General features: G+C 47.3%; 2 protein-coding genes across 2 annotated transcripts; both read right to left on the reverse strand.

The window, feature by feature from the left end:
• Positions 1-7,495: 7,495 nt before the first annotated feature.
• Positions 7,496-14,403, reverse strand: LOC139402466 (endophilin-B2-like). The gene is made up of 10 exons (XM_071146426.1): positions 14,040-14,403; positions 13,539-13,680; positions 13,307-13,435; positions 13,041-13,174; positions 12,838-12,930; positions 11,011-11,094; positions 10,700-10,813; positions 10,488-10,588; positions 9,945-10,308; positions 7,496-9,863 (listed from the first exon to the last, which is right to left on the reverse strand). Exons 1-10 carry the CDS (start codon positions 14,094-14,096, stop codon positions 9,108-9,110), a joined length of 1,974 nt encoding a protein of 657 aa, XP_071002527.1. The 5' UTR covers positions 14,097-14,403; the 3' UTR covers positions 7,496-9,107.
• A 1,031-nt stretch (positions 14,404-15,434) lies between these two features.
• Positions 15,435-17,831, reverse strand: LOC139402469 (serine/threonine-protein kinase ATR-like). The gene is made up of 6 exons (XM_071146430.1): positions 17,687-17,831; positions 16,786-16,942; positions 16,430-16,574; positions 16,137-16,286; positions 15,873-15,940; positions 15,435-15,762 (listed from the first exon to the last, which is right to left on the reverse strand). The coding sequence occupies exons 2-5, from the start codon at positions 16,932-16,934 to the stop codon at positions 15,884-15,886; spliced, it is 501 nt and encodes a 166-aa protein (XP_071002531.1). The 5' UTR covers positions 16,935-16,942; positions 17,687-17,831; the 3' UTR covers positions 15,435-15,762; positions 15,873-15,883.
• Between the last annotated feature and the right edge of the window lie 409 nt (positions 17,832-18,240).

Raw genomic sequence — 18,240 nt, forward strand, 5'->3', positions numbered from 1 at the left:
GGATAGACCAGAGAGAGGGAGACACACCCGGTTGGATAGACCAGAGAGAGGGAGACACACCCGGTTGAATAGACCAGAGAAAGGGAGACAGACCCGGTTGGATAGACCAGAGAGAGGGAGACACCCGGTTGGATAGACCAGAGAGAGGGAGACACACCCGGTTGGATAGACCAGAGAGAGGGAGACACCTGGTTGGATAGACCAGAGAGAGGGAGACACCCGGTTGGATAGACCAGAGAGAGGGAGACACCCGGTTGGATAGACCAGAGAGAGGGAGACACCCGGTTGGATAGACCAGAGAAAGGGAGACACCCGGTTGGATAGACCAGAGAGAGGGAGACACCTGGTTGGATAGACCAGAGAGAGGGAGACACACCCGGTTGGATAGACCAGAGAGAGGGAGACACCTGGTTGGATAGACCAGAGAGAGGGAGACACCCGGTTGGATAGACCAGAGAGAGGGAGACACCCGGTTGGATAGACCAGAGAGAGGGAGACACCCGGTTGGATAGACCAGAGAGAGGGAGACACCCGGTTGGATAGACCAGAGAGAGGGAGACACCTGGTTGGATAGACCAGAGAGAGGGAGACACATCCGGTTGGATAGACCAGAGAGAGGGAGACACCCGGTTGGATAGACCAGAGAGAGGGAGACACCCGGTTGGATAGACCAGAGAGAGGGAGACACCCGGTTGGATAGACCAGAGAACAGGGAGACACCCGGTTGGATAGACCAGAGAGAGGGAGACACCCGGTTGGATAGACCAGAGAGAGGGAGACACACCCGGTTGGATAGACCAGAGAGAGGGAGACACCCGGTTGGATAGACCAGAGAGAGGGAGACAGACACCCGGTTGGATAGACCAGAGAGAGGGAGACACCCGGTTGGATAGACCAGAGAGAGGGAGACACCCGGTTGGATAGACCAGAGAGAGGGAGACACACCCGGTTGGATAGACCAGAGAGAGGGAGACACACCCGGTTGGATAGACCAGAGAGAGGGAGACAGACCCGGTTGGATAGACCAGAGAGAGGGAGACACCCGGTTGGATAGACCAGAGAGAGGGAGACACCCGGTTGGATAGACCAGAGACCCGGTTGGATAGGGAGACACACCCGGTTGGATAGACCAGAGAGAGGGAGACACACCCGGTTGGATAGACCAGAGAAAGGGAGACAGACCCGGTTGGATAGACCAGAGAGAGGGAGACACCTGGTTGGATAGACCAGAGAGAGGGAGACACACCCAGTTGGATAGACCAGAGAGAGGGAGACACACCCGGTTGGATAGACCAGAGAGAGGGAGACACACCCGGTTGGATAGACCAGAGAGAGGGAGACACCCGGTTGGATAGACCAGAGAGAGGGAGACACACCCGGTTGGATAGACCAGAGAGAGGGAGACACCTGGTTGGATAGACCAGAGAGAGGGAGACACACCCGGTTGGATAGACCAGAGAGAGGGAGACACCTGGTTGGATAGACCAGAGAGAGAGAGACACACCCGGTTGGATAGACCAGAGAGAGGGAGACACACCCGGTTGGATAGACCAGAGAGAGGGAGACACACCCGGTTGGATAGACCAGAGAGAGGGAGACACCTGGTTGGATAGACCAGAGAGAGGGAGACACACCCGGTTGGATAGACCAGAGAGAGGGAGACACACCCGGTTGGATAGACCAGAGAGAGGGAGACACCCGGTTGGATAGACCAGAGAGAGGGAGACACACCCGGTTGGATAGACCAGAGAGAGGGAGACACACCCGGTTGGATAGACCAGAGAGAGGGAGACACACCCGGTTGGATAGACCAGAGAGAGGGAGACACACCCGGTTGGATAGACCAGAGAGAGGGAGACACACCCGGTTGAATAGACCAGAGAGAGGGAGACACACCCGGTTGGATAGACCAGAGAGAGGGAGACACACCCGGTTGGATAGACCAGAGAAAGGGAGACACACCCGGTTGGATAGACCAGAGAAAGGGAGACACACCCGGTTGGATAGACCAGAGAAAGGGAGACACAATAGACCAGAGAAAGGGAGACACCCGGTTGGATAGACCAGAGAAAGGGAGACACCCGGTTGGATAGACCAGAGAAAGGGAGACACCCGGTTGGATAGACCAGAGAAAGGGAGAGGCTAAGAATATGACTTAAAACAATAACAACAGTCATATAAAACGACACAACTTAATGAGTAAAACCGTGCTAATAATAGCCCAGTGACCTCAGGCATTGTTAACATATAAATTAGAGTTGTTCAACGTTGTGATTTGGGCCACTGCCTCTGGTCTTTAACGCTGAGGGATGGAGAGAGGGAGCAGTTCAGTAGTGTACAGTTCAGTATAGTGTACAGTTCAGTAGTGTACAGTTCAGTATAGTGTACAGTTCAGTAGTGTACAGTTCAGTAGTGTACAGTTCAGTAGTGTACAGTTCAGTATAGTGTACAGTTCAGTATAGTGTCCAGTTCAGTATAGTGTACAGTTCAGTATAGTGTACAGTTCAGTAGTGTACAGTTCAGTATAGTGTACAGTTCAGTATAGTGTACAGTTCAGTAGTGTACAGTTCAGTATAGTATACAGTTCAGTAGTGTACAGTTCAGTAGTGTACAGTTCAGTATAGTGTACAGTTCAGTAGTGTACAGTTCAGTAGTGTACAGTTCAGTATAGTGTACAGTTCAGTATAGTATAGTATACAGTTCAGTAGTGTACAGTTCAGTAGTGTACAGTTCAGTATAGTGTACAGTTCAGTAGTGTACAGTTCAGTATAGTGTACAGTTCAGTAGTGTACAGTTCAGTAGTGTACAGTTCAGTATAGTATATAGTTCAGTAGTGTACAGTTCAGTAGTGTACAGTTCAGTATAGTGTACAGTTCAGTAGTGTACAGTTCAGTAGTGTACAGTTCAGTATAGTGTACAGTTCAGTATAGTATAGTATACAGTTCAGTAGTGTACAGTTCAGTAGTGTACAGTTCAGTATAGTATACAGTTCAGTAGTGTACAGTTCAGTAGTGTACAGTTCAGTATAGTGTACAGTTCAGTCGTGTACAGTTCAGTATAGTGTACAGTTCAGTAGTGTACAGTTCAGTATAGTATACAATTCAGTAGTATACAGTTCAGTAGTGTACAGTTCAGTAGTGTACAGTTCAGTAGTGTACAGTTCAGTATAGTGTGTGATTTAGCATTGCTTCTGGTGTATTGTCACTTATTAAATCTGGCTCATAATGACAACCCTTAGATCTTTAGATCTTAGCTTTACAAAGGATGTGTGATTCATCTCCCCTTTTCAAGATGTGTTTGTGGCTCCACGAGGCCCTGACATTCAAACTCTTCTTCACATGAGACCATTACAGTATTTCTGATGTTCTCACACAGTGAAAAGCAGGAAGCCACTGAAGATGTTTTGTGTCATCATAGAGCCTGAAGCTCGCAGGGAGACGCATGTACACCACGTCTCCCTCCTCCAGCTCCAGAATGACTCCATTAGATAAATGGATCCAGTATCCATGGCTATTGTAATAATAGTTAGACATGGTTGCCTGCCCATTCTTGAACATGGATATACCCATGTAACCAAGCCCATGTTGAGCAGTGGTGAATCTGATGTAGTAGACGCCTCTCACTGGTGCTGTGAAGGCACCTGCAGCAGAGGACAAGAAGAGAGGGGTCAACTCGCAGTATGAGAAGCAGTGACTCGGGTGTAGTAGACACTGGTGCTGTGAAGGCACCTGCAGCAGAGGACAAGAAGAGAGGGGTCAACTCTTTACTTTTCTCCACTTCCATTCTGGCACACGGAACACCACATCTGGACAGAAACAGGCATCTTACCTGTAATCAGACTGTAGGCCTTGCCGATGTTGGTGATGACTCTGGTGTAGACCAGGTTGTTGTCAGTATTGAAGGGACCTATGGGTCCATTATCGTTCAAACCAGCAGCAGAGAAAGCCACGTTTGGTCTGTCTGTGAACACAGGAGAGAAAACACACAGTTCCACTTAGAGAGCGTTCATTTTGTTCTGTCCCCACGATGATAGTTCAGTGGAATGCTCCGTGACTGAAACAACAACAGGGTGAGACGTTAGATGTGAGACATGTGAGCTGTAGCTCTTCTCTCAACGGCCGGGTCTGGATCTTTCATTACCTGTGTTCTGTCTCTTCAGTTCCTCAACATCATTCCTAGTGGTGGTCAGTTCTCTCTCACTGGCACTCAGTCTGGCCTCCAGGGCTGAAGAAGATCGAAGACACACCAATATTCCACCAGCAAAATATGTAATATGTTTTGTGGTTTAGTAATGACATTGATTCAACTAATATATACAGAACAAAAATATAAACACAACATGTAAAGTGTTGGTCCCATGTTTCATGAGCTGAAATAAAAGATCCCAGAAATGTTCCATGCTCACAAAAAGCTGATTTCTCTCAATGGTTGTCCACAAATTTGATCGCTGTTAGTGAGCATTTCTCCTAAACCAAGATAATCCATCCACCTGACAGGTGTGCCATATATAAACTCAGCAAAAAAGAAACGTCCCTTTTTCAGGACCCTGTCTTTCAAAGATCATTTGTAAAAAATCCAAATAATTTCACAGATCTTCATTGTGAAGGGTTTAAACACTGTTTCCCATGCTTGTTCAATGAACCATAAACAACGAATGAACATACACCTGTGGAACGGACGTTAAGACACTATCAGCTTACAGGCGGTAGGCAATTAAGGTCACAGTTGTGTAAACTTAGGACACTAAAGAGGCCTTTCTACAGACTCTGAAAAACACCAAAAGAAAGATGCCCAGGGTCCCTGCTCATCTGTGTGAACGTGCCTTAGGCATGCTGCAAGGAGGCATGAGGACTGCAGATGTGGCCAGGGCAATAAATTGCAATGTCCGTACTGTGAGACGCCTAAGACAGCGCTACAGGGAGACAGGACGGACAGCTGATCGTCCTCGCAGTGGCAGACCACGTGTAACAACACCTGCACAGGATCGGTACATCCGAACATCACACCTGCGGGACAGGTACAGGATGGCAACAACAACTGCCCGAGTTACACCAGGAACGCACAATCCCTCCATTAATGCTCATACTGTCCGCAATAGGCTGAGAGAGGCTGGGCTGAGAGAGCTGGACTGAGCGCTTGTAGGCCTATTGTAAGGCCGGTCCTCACCAGACATCACCAGCAACAACGTCGCCTATGGGCACAAACCCACCGTCGCTGGACCAGACAGGACTGGCCAAAAGTGCTCTTCACTGACGAGTCACGGTTCTGTCTCACCAGGGGTGATGATCGGATTCGGGTTTATCGTCGATGGAATGAGCGTTACACCGAGGCCTGTACTCTGGAGCGGGATCAATTTGGAGGTGGAGGGTCCATCATGGTCTGGGGCGGTGTGTCACAACATCATCGGACTGAGTTTGTTGTCATTGCAGGCAATCTCAGCGCTGTGCGTTACAGGGAAGACATCTTCCTCCCTCAAGTGGTACCCTTCCTGCAGGCTCATCCTGACATGACCCTCCAGCATGACAATACCACCAGAAATACTGCTCGTTCTGCGCATGATTTCCTGCAAGACAGGAATGTCAGTGTTCTGCCATGGCCAGCAAAGAGCCTGGATCTCAATCCCATTGAGCACGTTTGGGACCTGTTGGATCGGAGGGTGAGGGCTAGGGCCATTCCCCCCAGAAATGTCCAGGAACTTGCAGGTGCCTTGGTGGAAGAGTGGGGTAACATCTCACAGCAAGAACTGGCAAATCTGGTGCAGTCCATGAGGAGGAGATGCACTGCAGTACTTAATGCAGCTGGTGGCCACACCAGAAACTGACTGTTACTTTTGATTTTGACCCCCCCTTTGTTCAGGGACACATTATTCCATTTCTGTTAGTCACATGTCTGTGGAACTTGTTCAGTTTATGTCTCAGTTGTTGAAACTTATGTTCATACAAATATTTACAAATGTTAAGTTTGCTGAAAATAAACGCAGTTGACAGTGAGAGGACGTTTATTTTTTTGCTGAGTTTAGAAGCTGATTAAACAGCATGATAATTACACAGGTGCAAATTGTAAAATGCCACTCTAAAATGTGCAGTTTTGGCACATAACACAATGCCACAGATGTCTCAAGTTTTGATGCTGACTGTAACAACGCCTGCCCATGACCTCCACACCCGGCTTCTTCTTCACCTGCAGACAGAACATCCTCCACTCTCCTCCTGAGTCCATGCCCCAGACAGAACAGCAACACCAGCAGAGCAACAGCACCCCTCATTCTGAAACGATACCTGTTCCGATATGATACACTTTATGAGGCTCAGACCCCTGACTTATATACACACATCTCAGTTAAGCAGTACGTGTACAAGAGACACGTCATGAAAAAGTAAAGGTTGAAACCAGAACAACAGATAAGTTTCATTTTTGGGCTGGTCTGTTTTATTGATTTCTACAAAATCAATAAATGTGACTCAGCTGGTAGCGCATAGCGCTTGCAACGCCAGGGTTGTCGATTCAATTCCCACAGGGGACCAGTACATAAAGACTATTAAATATATGCACTCACTACTGTAAGTCACTCTGTTTGCTAAATGACTTTACTATATACCTTGAGACGTCTGCACCTGTTGAAGGATCCCGATGTCAGCTGTGGTCACCTACCTGCTGCTAGCGGGTTAGACCACAGTGTGCTCAATCAGACATAAAAATGATTCACTGACTATTTTAGATGGGAATGTTTTGGTAACGTCATGTTGTCGGTCTCCCTGCATGGGCCAACAAGAATGTGTGCATTGTGTGTGTGTGTGTGTGTATGTGTACATACCTGACTGTGTCCCCCTTCCTCCGCAGTATGTGTACCAAAGACAGGTCCCTCAATGGAGATGTGGAAACTATGACCAAGGACTTCCAAGGTTCACCTCGCCACAGGTCTGCTCATGTTGTAGAAGACCGTGAGAAGTATGCAACTGTTGTTTAGTAAAATATCTCCGATACCGAACCAGAATTCTCACCTACATATAGCTTAATAAAAGTATTTACAATTGACTAACTGTACAAAATGCTATTTTTTTTTATTTTTTAAGTTTGCATACTATAAAATGTAATATCCCCAAACAGCGTACTAAGTAAAGCTGTGTGTGTGTGTGTGTGTGTGTGCGTAGATCTGGAGTTCATATTTCCTCAGCCACACAGGATGCGGCTCGTCCATAAAACCTCTCACCAGGAGACCTCTCACTGACGGACAGGTGAAGTATTCCATAGTCACAGGAAACAGTTATTATGACCGGGAACGCCACAGGAAACCCAGGAATACCGACAGCCATGGACGGACTTAAGACTCCGACTTCTCATTTGGCTCTGATACAGGCCCTCAGCTGAGAGAGGGCGGGTGTGCGCACACACAAACACACACACTCACACACACTTCATAGTCTGAACAGGGTTCAGACCGGGAACATGGCAGCCATAGATTCAGAGCTCTGATAAACATCACACTGCACCAGAGCCTCATTATCAGTTTAATATGATTCTAAATAATTCCAGATGATCTAATATGGTCAGAGTTAATAATAAAACATAATGTCACTGAAACAACCCTGACAGGTTCAGAGACAGGGAAGTCAAACCTCAATAGTTAATGTGTGTGTGTTCTGTGTCCCAGTAACCCAGAGTAACCACGTAGACCTCAGCACCAGCAGATCGAGGCGGGGCTGTCGTGCGTGTGTGTGTGTGCGTGTGTGTGTGTGTGTGTGTGTGTATAGCTGCCCTCTCAGGCAGGGTCAATTGAAAACATCTGTAGACGGAAACTTTTACATGGTTTAGCCTGGTGGGACTATATTCAAGGCTGTGTGTATGTTTAATACTATGGAATAAGCATGACATGGAAAATGGCCTCACCCTATAGAGGTGAAGGGTCACACACACACACACACACATATTCCATATGCAACAAAATGTCACCTCTCTTGATCACACAAACTGTTTTCAGACGACACAATACATAATGTAAACACAGCTGTCAATGTTACTCCATTTCTAAGTCTCCAAATAGACATATACCAACCATATAGATCTATACCAGCATATACAGTAACCTACATGCATATACATCTAGATAACCTCCACATAGATCACCACCATATACATACATTTAGGCCTGGATACATAACTCACTTAAAGAGTACATGGATGCTCCAATAGATACAGTTGAAGTCGGAAGTTTACATACACATTTAGTTTACATACACACTAGCCAAATACTTTTAAACTCAGTTTTTCACAATTCCTGACATTTAATCCTAGTAAAAAATCCCTGTATTAGGTCAGTTAGGATCACCACTTTATTTTAAGAATGTGAAATGTCAGAATAATAGTAGCTGATTTGTTTCAGCTTTTATTTCTTTTCAGAAAGAAATAAAATGATTTCCAGTGGGTCAGAAGTTTACATTAATATTTGGTAGCATTGCCTTTAAATTGTTTAACTTGGGTCAAACATTTCGGGTAGCCTTCCACAAGCTTCCCACAATAAGTTAGGTGAATTTTGGCTCATTCCTCCTGACAGAGCTGGTGTAACTGAGTCAGGTTTGTAGGCCTCCTTGTTCGCACATGCTTTTTCAGTTCTCCCCACAAATTCTATAGGATTGAGGTCAGGGCTTTGTGATGGCCACTCCAACACCTTGACTTTGTTGTCCTTAAGCCATTTTGCTACAACTTTGGATGTATGCTTGTGGTCATTGTCCATTTGGAAGACCCATTTGCGACCAAGCTTTAACATCCTGACTGATGTCTTGAGATGTTGCTTCAATATAGCCACATAAGTGCACCAGTTTCCTGGTTGCTTGTCAAGGGCTGTCTGTTGCCTGGTTGGTTTGTATGGGTTGGTTGGTGGTTGATGACTCATTGGTTGCTAAGGGTTCAATGAGTTCCTGGTTGGTTTTCAAGGGTTGGTTTGTTGCCTGGTTGGTTGATGAGGACACATTGGTTGTTGGGGACTCATTGGTTGCCTGGTTGGTTTGTAGGGGTTGTCTGGTTGCCTGGTTGGTTTTCAAGGGTTGGCTGGTTGCCTGGTTGTTTTTCGAGTTCTCGTTGTTTGTTGACGACTCATTGGTTGCTAAGGGCTAGCTGTTTGTCCGGTAGGTTGCTAGAGATTGGTTGGTTACCTGATTGGATGTTGAGGGCTGGTTAGTTACCTGGTTGGTGATCAAGGACTCATTAGTTGTTGAGAACACATTGGTTGTTGGGGACTCATTGGTTGCCTGGATGGTTTGTAGGGATTGGCTGGTTGCCTGGTTGGTTCCTAGAGGTTGGCTGGTTGCCGGGTTGGTTTGTAGGGGTTGTCTGGTTGCCTGGTTGGTTTGTAGAGGTTGGCTGGTTGCCTGGTTGGTTCCTACAGGTTGGCTGGTTGCCTGGTTGGTTCCTAGAGGTTGGCTGGTTGCCTGGTTGGTTTGTAGGGGTTGGCTGGTTGCCTGGTTGGTTTGTCGGGGTTGGCTGGTTGCCTGGTTGGTTCCTAGAGGTTGGCTGGTTGCCGGGTTGGTTTGTAGGGGTTGGCGGATTGCCTGGTTGGTTTGTAGGGGTTGGCTGGTTGCCTGGTTGGTTCCTAGAGGTTGGCTGGTTGCCTGGTTGGTTTGCAGAGGTTGGCTGGTTGCCTGGTTGGTTTGTAGGGGTTGGCTGGTTGCCTGGTTGGTTTGTAGGGGTTGGCTGGTTGCCTGGTTGGTTTGTAGGGGTTGGCGGATTGCCTGGTTGGTTTGTAGGGGTTGGCTGGTTGCCTGGTTGGTTTGTAGGGGTTGGCTGGTTGCCTGGTTGGTTTGTAGGGCTTGGCTGGTTGCCTGGTTGGTTTGTAGGGCTTGGCTGTTTGTCTGGATGATTGGCAAAGCCTAGCAGACCAAAATGGAAATAAGTCTTTGACCTTGATATGTGATTTTTGTCTAATAAACGAATCTAAACTAGTTGTTTACCTGGTTGGTTGTAGAGGATCCAGTGGTTGCTAAGAGTTGTCTGCTTGTCTGGTTGTTTGTCAAGGACTTATTGGTTGTCGAGGACTTGTTGGTTTTTGAGGACTCATTGGCTGTCTGGTTGGTTGCTAAGGGTTGGCTGTTTGCCTGGTTGGTTGATAGGGGTTGGCTAGTTGCCTGGATGGTTGTCGAAGACTCACATGTTGCTAAGGGCTGGGTGGTTGTTAAGGGTTGGCTAGTTGCCTGGTTGGTTGTTGCAGAGTCACTGGTTGCTAGGGGCTGAATGGTTGCTAAGGGCAGGTTACCTGTTGAGGGTTGGTTAGTTTCTAAGTGCCAGTTGTTATTGTAGCAGATCAGAGGGGGAGCGCTACAATGAGAGAAAACAAAAAGTGGTTAACACACACACACACACACACACACACACACACACACACACACACACACACACACACACACACACACACACACACACACACACACACACACACACACACACACACACACACACACACACACACACACACACACACACACACAGATACACACCAGGCCAGTTGGGTGTGTAGATCCTGTGTGAGCTGGTAACACTGAGCGTAGTAGCTACCCTGGGCTTCTACAAAGTCAGACAGGCTTCTCGAATGGGCAGCCTGCAACAGACAGGGTAGAACGAGAGAGTGAGCAGGTGTCTGTGTTAATACCAGTCTATGTGAATGTGTGTGTGTGTGTGTGTGTGTGTGCGCGTGCGTGTTGGTACATACATGTGTAGTGTTGATTCCCTCCAGCAGTAGTCTGGTGATCTCTGACTGTCGGTCAAACACACACTGAGAGATCCTCAGCTCCATCTCTGCCTGAGAGACTTCCTGGGCCCACATCTGACAGCAATGGATAGAGATACATAGATCAATGAGAAGACAAAGGAACAGGACTAACCAATGAGAAAACTGACAGGAACAGTACCAACCAATGAGAAAACTGCTGGTCCATTTTCATTATATCGTCCAGTCTTACTGTGCTATCTGATGTTAAAACAAGCATGTGGGAGTGTGCATGTGTATATGTGAGGACTGACCTTCAGCCATCTGACTCGTAGGAAGCTGAACATGTAGGAGACATGGGCTACATACTCCTCTCCTAATGGGTTAGCATTTAGACCCTGGAAGAGAGAAAGGGAGAGAGAGAGAAGGAGAGAGAATGAGAAAAAGAGAGAGAGAGAGAATGAGAAAGAAAGAGAGAGAGAATGAGAAAGAAAGAAAGAGACACAGAGAGCGAGAGAGAGAGAATGAGATAGAGAGAGGGCGAGAGAGATAGATAGAGAGAGGAGAGAGAGATGAGACTTGACTTTTGATGCTATGCATTGTTGACATTCTTGGAAACCTAAGGCACACCTCTCCTGACCCAAATACGCATAAATCTTTCAAGCCACCATTGACCCTTCGTTAAGTCTGAGTAGGTCCAATGGATAGCAACTGTCATCCAGTCTGACACCTAGGACAAACTCACGTTTAAATCGTATGAAAGTCAGTGAGGGCTATGGCAAAAACAGAGTTTTCTTTTTTTTAAATAACAAAAATGTAATCATTTAAAAATAATGTAACAGTGCACCAGGGGTACTTGCTACTGTGATTCCTGAGATGCAGAGCCTTTTGGAGTATTTTGATATTCCAAAATTATAATTTGTTACATTGTTTGCTATCTCAGCTGGTTAGCGAAGGGTCAATTCATGAGGTCAGCAGTGTGAGATCAGCAGTAGGAGGTTAGCAGTATGGGGTCAGCAGTAGGAGGTCAGCAGTACGAGGTCAGCAGTACGAGGTCAGCAGTGTGTGGTCAGCAGTATGGGGTCAGCAGTGAGAAGTCAGCAGTGTGTGGTCAGCAGTATGGGGTCAGCAGTACGAGGTCAGCAGTGAGAGGTCACCAGTATGAGGTCAGCAGTACGAGGTGGGCAGTATGAGATCAGCAGTATGAGGTCAGCAGTAGGAGGTCAGCAGTAGGAGGTCAGCAGTATGAGGTGGGCAGTAGGAAGTCAGCAGTAGGAGGTCAGCAGTATGAGGTGGGCAGTATGAGGTCAGCAGTAGGAGGTCAGCAGTATGAGGTCAGCAGTAGGAGATCAGCAGTAGGAGGTCAGCAGTAGGAGGTCAGCGGTATAAGGTGGGCAGTACGAGGTCAGCAGTACGAGGTCAGCAGTACGAGGTCAGCAGTAGGAGGTGGGCAGTATGAGGTCAGCAGTACGAGGTCAGCAGTACGAGGTCAGCAGTAGGAGATCAGCAGTATGAGGTCAGCAGTATGAGGTCAGCAGTACGAGGTCAGCAGTAGGAGGTCAGCAGTAGGAGGTCAGCAGTATGAGGTGGGCAGTATGAGGTCAGCAGTAAGAGGTCAGCAGTACGAGGTCAGCAGTAGGTGGTCAGCAGTATGAGGTGGGCAGTATGAGGTCAGCAGTACGAGGTCAGCAGTAGGAGGTGGGCAGTATGAGGTCAGCAGTACGAGGTCAGCAGTAGGAGGTCAGCAGTATGAGGTGGGCAGTATGAGGTCAGCAGTACGAGGTCAGCAGTACGAGGTCAGCAGTAGGAGGTGGGCAGTATGAGGTGGGCAGTAAGAGGTCAGCAGTACGAGGTCGGCAGTAGGAGGTGGGCAGTATGAGGTCAGCAGTACGAGGTCAGCAGTAGGAGATCAGCAGTACGAGGTCAGCAGTACGAGGTGGGCAGTATGAGGTCAGCAGTATGAGGTCAGCAGTAGGAGGTCAGCAGTAGGAGATCAGCAGTACGAGGTCAGCAGTACGGGGTGGGCAGTATGAGGTCAGCAGTATGAGGTCAGCAGTAGGAGGTCAGCAGTACGAGGTCAGCAGTACGAGGTCAGCAGTATGAGGTGGGCAGTATGAGGTCAGCAGTATGTGTGTTCTCACCCGGGCCTCGATGTCTGCTTCCTGTGCCTTTCTCAGTCTGGCCTTTGCAATGTCCAGATCTAACCGCTTATTCACCAGCTGCCTGCGCTCATTCTACGCACACACACACGCACGCACACACACAAACACACACACGCAGTTGTCAGAGTGTATTTGTGTTATAATAGTGTGTGTGTGTTGTGGTGTGGTGTGTGTGTGTGTACCTGTATGACTGTGTATTCCTGGTCAGTAAACCTCCGTAGAGGAGACAGGAAGTTGATGTCTGTACTCTGGATCAGCTTCTTGTTCGCCAACCCGATCTGCCTCTCCAACTCCCCACACTTAATCAGAGTACTACCTACACACACACACACATATATACACATGTCCAGTCTCTAACCATAGTGTGTGTGTGTGTACCGTAGGGTGTGTGTGTATCGTAGGGTGTGTGTGTGTGTGTACCGTAGGGTGTGTGTGTGTGTGTGTGTACCGTAGGGTGTGTGTCTCCCCAGTTCCAGAGCAGCGTCCATCATGTTTTCACTCAGCAGCTCGTGGGGGGTTGGCCTCTCAGGGGCGCTCCAATCCAGACCCTTATACAACAAGTCCTCTAAACGAGCTCCTAAAAGATTAGGGTTCAGAGATCAGGGGTTAGAGGTTAAAATCCCTTAGCTTACACACACACACACACACACACAAACGCACACGCACACACACAAACTAACCAGGGTTAGGCTGCAATAAAGTCTCAGTCTGTGAGATGATTTTGTCAGTCCAGGTCTTAGTGGACTCTGCTCTGTCCAGGAGACTCTCCAACCGGCTGTCCAACTCTGTCTTCTCAGCCTGTCCCAGAGCTTCCTCCGTATACTGAGGAGATACAACACGTCATCTATGTGTGAGAGTGTGTGTGTTGTAGATGCAGTTTCAAAGGATCACATGAAAGGCTATTTCTTTGAGGAATGGCTGCTCCTGAGACCGTCGCTGTCCACTGTCACGTGGTGCTGAACATGACGTTGTCCATATGAATGGTGCTGAATCTCCGATTGCCGACCAGCGGCTTTGTTCACTTGAGCACAATTTATTTATTATTATTACATCTTGTGACAACTAGCTATATATGTTAGGCAAATACACTGCTGTCATCCCCGCTACTATCTAACTGAATCAGATTGACATAGAAATCGACCCTTGGAGATCAATGAAGTTAAATTCAACATCTCCCTCACCTGAACAGCTCGGTTGATAAACGCGCCCGCGTCCACAGCGAGCCTCGTGATATCCATCTGGTCAAGGTCGGCCGCTCTCCTACGGCGCAACGAGCTAGGCTAGTTGTCTAGCAGCCGTGGACAGCTATAAAAATACATATCTTCTAACCGGATTACTGGCATGTGAAACACTGAGACCGTAAACAACGACCATTCTAGAAAGACAGAGTATGACTAGCGGTGATGTATCCTGTCATAACATTTTCCACACAGAGGAGCTAAGAATATCCATCATATCAGCTCGCGTTGTTTGAATGAATGACAGCGGAATCTGTTTACCTCTCCAGCAGCTCGTTTTTCTATTCGCGTCTTTAGGGGATGTTTTGGTGACGTCAATGGGCTGCTGCAAAGAACATTTGTCGCGCTATGACGCGAAGAGTAGGTGTCCCGCAAAATGTCAAACTCCCTCTGTCATGTGTGAGTGAATGGTTCATGTACAGTGCCTTGCAAAAGTATTCACCCCCTTGGCGTTGTTCTTATTTTGTTGCATTACAACCTGTAATTTAAATGGATTTTAATTTGGATGTCATGTAATGGACATAAACAAAATAGTCGAAATTGGTGAAGCGAAATGAAAAAAGTGTACTTGTTTAAAAAAATAAACACGGAAAAGTAGTGCGTGCATATGTATTCACCCCCTTTGCTATGAAATCCTTAAATAATATCTTGTGCAACCAATTACCTTCAGAAGTCACACAATTAAATGTTCTGAAAGGCCCCAGAGTCTGCAACACCACTAAGCAAGCAGGGACAAAGTTGTGGAGATGTACAGATCAGGGTTGGGTTATAAAAAAATATCTGAAACTTTGAATATCCCACACAGCACCATTAAATCCATTAAAAAAATTGAAAGAATATGGCACCACAACAAACCTACCAAAAGAGGGCCACCCACCAAATGCTGTGGGGATGTTTTTCCATTGGCGGGGATTGGGAAACTGGTCAGAATTGAAGGAATGATGTATCTGTGCTAAATACAGTGAAATTCTTGAGGGAAACCTGTTTCAGTTTTTCAGAGATTTGAGACTGGGATGGAGGTTCAGCTTCCAGCAGGACAATGACCCTAAGCATACTGCTAAAGCAACACTCGAGTGGTTTAAGGGGAAACATTTAAATGTCTTGGAATGGACTAGTGAAAGCCCAGACCTCAATCCAATTGACAATCTATGGTATGATTTATAGATTGCTGTACACCATCGGAACCCATCCAACTTGAAGGAGCTGGAGCAGTTTTGCCTTGAATGGGCCAAAATCCCAGTGGCTTGATGTCTCAAGCTTATAGAGACATACCCCAAGAGATTGCAGCTGTAATGAGATTACACACACACACACACACACACACACACATTTAAATACTTTTTTTTTTTAGTACAGTAAAATTTGCAACTGCCCCATGAAAAACATAACAATTACTCCAGATTTACAAAAACATGAAAAAGAGAATTTCATTGATAACAGAACAAGTCAAATATTGAACATCGTAAACAGTGTCTCAGAGAAGCCGTGTGTATCACAGGTAAGGTCCCCAGCCCAGGTACATCTGACACAGTAGTTTGTCGTCGGTAGCCTCCTGTATCAGGTAGTGAACGTGTCCCTCTATAGACAGAGGCAGACCCAACACCTTGTTACGACTCTTTATCACGCCCTGCAAACGCTGATCAATCTCACACACATGGGTCTTGGCCTGAGAGGGGAGAAAGGATGTGTTAGTTAATCCTTTCACATGTATTTAGAGATACTGTGTTTTATATGAACATTTATTTAGAGAGAGAGAGGGATAGAGTGTGTGTGTACCTTCTCGTTGACTATCCCTCCAGTCTCACTGGCCTGTGTCTTGGATCGTCCTTTGGGTTTACTCCACTCTACCAGAGGGTCAAGGGAGAAATGTCTTCAGTACACTGAAACACACACAACACCTGTACACCCCACCATTGGTCCTTTGAAGCTAGTTTGGCACATGTTGATCTGAGTAGCCTCTGGCAAGAGGGACAGCTTCATTTAAATCCCTGTGTTTATGTGTGTTTGTGTGTGTGTTTATATATATATGTGTGTGTGTACCTCATGAGTGGTTCTCTGGTCTCTCATCAGGCGTAGCGCGACTTCACAGGCGGTTCTGAACAGCCCCTCTGTCCCCATAGGGCCCATAGCATGGACCATGTTCTGGGTCAGTCTGAACGGAACCACTTCCGGAACATCAAACGTCACATCCTGAGAGAGTGAGGGGGGGTTAGGGAGAGAGAAAGAGAGAGAAAGAGAGGGAGGAGAGAGAAAGAGAAGGGGTGGGATCAAGAGGCATGTATTCAATTTGGCCTCATGAAGTTGAGGTGCAAGCAAGTCCAAGCAACACACACCTTGTTGAAGAGGCAGTTGAAGTCGACGTGAACACACTCCCCGGTGAATGAGTCAAACAGGATGTTCTCTCCATGGCGGTCTCCAAGACCCAGGATGTAGCCCACCACGGACATCACCGCTGTGGAGCGACAGTAGGCTGACCTGCTGCTGTACCCACATTACACACACACACACACACACACACACACACACACACACACACACACACACACACACACACACACACACACACACACACACACACACACACACACACACACACACACACACACACACACACACACACACACACACACACTTAATCACCAGTAATGTATAGTGTATGTTGTAAACGTGTGTGTGTACTTGGTCGTACCATGTGGTGGGGTCAGGGAAGGTTCGGAGGAACCATTCATAGAAGCCAGGGGGGTGTCTGGCACACAGGAGGTCCTTATGGACTTTCAGCTTCTCCTCAAATGATGCAGTCTGAGGAAGAATGAACTTCTTCAACTCTTTACCTGACATCAGGATACCTACACACACACACACACACACACACACACACACACGTTTTATTGAGTATGTGGCGTGTGTTGTCAGTGTGTGTACCTCTCTCCTACTAGAGTGTGGTCAGTGTGTGTGTACCTCTCTCCTAGTAGAGTGTGGTCAGTGTGTGTACCTCTCTCCTAGTAGAGTGTTGTCAGTGTGTGTACCTCTCTCCTAGTAGAGTGTGGTCAGTGTGTGTACCTCTCTCCTTGTAGAGTGTGGTCAGTGTGTGTGTACCTCTCTCCTAGTAGAGTATGGTCAGTGTGTGTGTACCTCTCTCCTAGTAGAGTCTGGTCAGTGTGTGTGTACCTCTCTCCTAGTAGAGTATGGTCAGTGTGTGTGTACCTCTCTCCTAGTAGAGTATGGTCAGTGTGTGTGTACCTCTCTCCTAGTAGAGTATGGTCAGTGTGTGTGTACCTCTCTCCTAGTAGAGTATGGTCAGTGTGTGTGTACCTCTCTCCTAGTAGAGTATGGTCAGTGTGTGTGTACCTCTCTCCTAGTAGAGTATGGTCAGTGTGTGTGTACCTCTCTCCTAGTAGAGTATGGTCAGTGTGTGTGTACCTCTCTCCTTGTAGAGTCTGGTCAGTGTGTGTGTACCTCTCTCCTAGTAGAGTGAGGTCAGTGTGTGTACCTCTCTCCTAGTAGAGTGTGGTCAGTGTGTGTACCTCTCTCCTAGTAGAGTGTGGTCAGTGGGTGTACCTCTCCTAGTAGAGTGTGGTCAGTGTGTGTACCTCTCTCCTTGTAGAGTTTGTTCAGAATGTGTCGGAGACCTCCAGTGTTGTTGACCCACTCGATGATGCCACACTCCTCATTCAGTGGGATCACAGCATATGTACGGATATGGAGCTCCCTCCTCCTGGACTCTGCATCCTTACGCAGGCACACACACACACACACACACACACACACACACACACACACACACACACACACACACACACACACACACACACACACACACACACACACACACACACACACACACACACACACACACACACACACACACACACACGCACACGTCTGAAGTGTTCTGATATCTCTGGGCTACAGCAGTCTGTTGTTGTACAGATGCCAGTTTGAGAAGTGACAGGTTAAACACCTTGTTGATGAGGCAGTTGAACTCCATGAGGCGACAGTCTTTCCGGAGGTCATCTTTAGGTTTACACATCACAGTGTAGCTCCTCCCATCACTTCCCTTCAGGCCGATCTTCTTGGGCTTCTGGAGGGAGGCTAGGATCTCCACCTATACACACATCATCGTGAGACACACATACACACACAC

The sequence above is a fragment of the Oncorhynchus clarkii genome, unplaced genomic scaffold (assembly GCF_045791955.1).
Source record: "Oncorhynchus clarkii lewisi isolate Uvic-CL-2024 unplaced genomic scaffold, UVic_Ocla_1.0 unplaced_contig_1721_pilon_pilon, whole genome shotgun sequence".
In the NCBI taxonomy this organism is placed as follows: Eukaryota; Metazoa; Chordata; class Actinopteri; order Salmoniformes; family Salmonidae; genus Oncorhynchus; species Oncorhynchus clarkii.

Excerpts from the sequence above, each read along its gene's own strand:
- LOC139402466 (XM_071146426.1), bottom strand. The coding sequence starts at position 14,096 with ATGGATATCACGAGGCTCGCTGTGGACGCGGGCGCGTTTATCAACCGA. Across the intron at positions 13,681-14,039 it reads TTATCAACCGAGCTGTTCAG|TATACGGAGGAAGCTCTGGG; the intron begins GTGAGGGAGATG and ends GTATCTCCTCAG. Across the intron at positions 13,436-13,538 it reads TTTATTGCAGCCTAACCCTG|GAGCTCGTTTAGAGGACTTG; the intron begins GTTAGTTTGTGT and ends CTAATCTTTTAG.
- LOC139402469 (XM_071146430.1), bottom strand. The coding sequence starts at position 16,934 with ATGTCAGGTAAAGAGTTGAAGAAGTTCATTCTTCCTCAGACTGCATCA. Across the intron at positions 16,575-16,785 it reads TTCCCTGACCCCACCACATG|CAGGTCAGCCTACTGTCGCT; the intron begins GTACGACCAAGT and ends TGGGTACAGCAG. Across the intron at positions 16,287-16,429 it reads TCAACTGCCTCTTCAACAAG|GATGTGACGTTTGATGTTCC; the intron begins GTGTGTGTTGCT and ends TCACTCTCTCAG.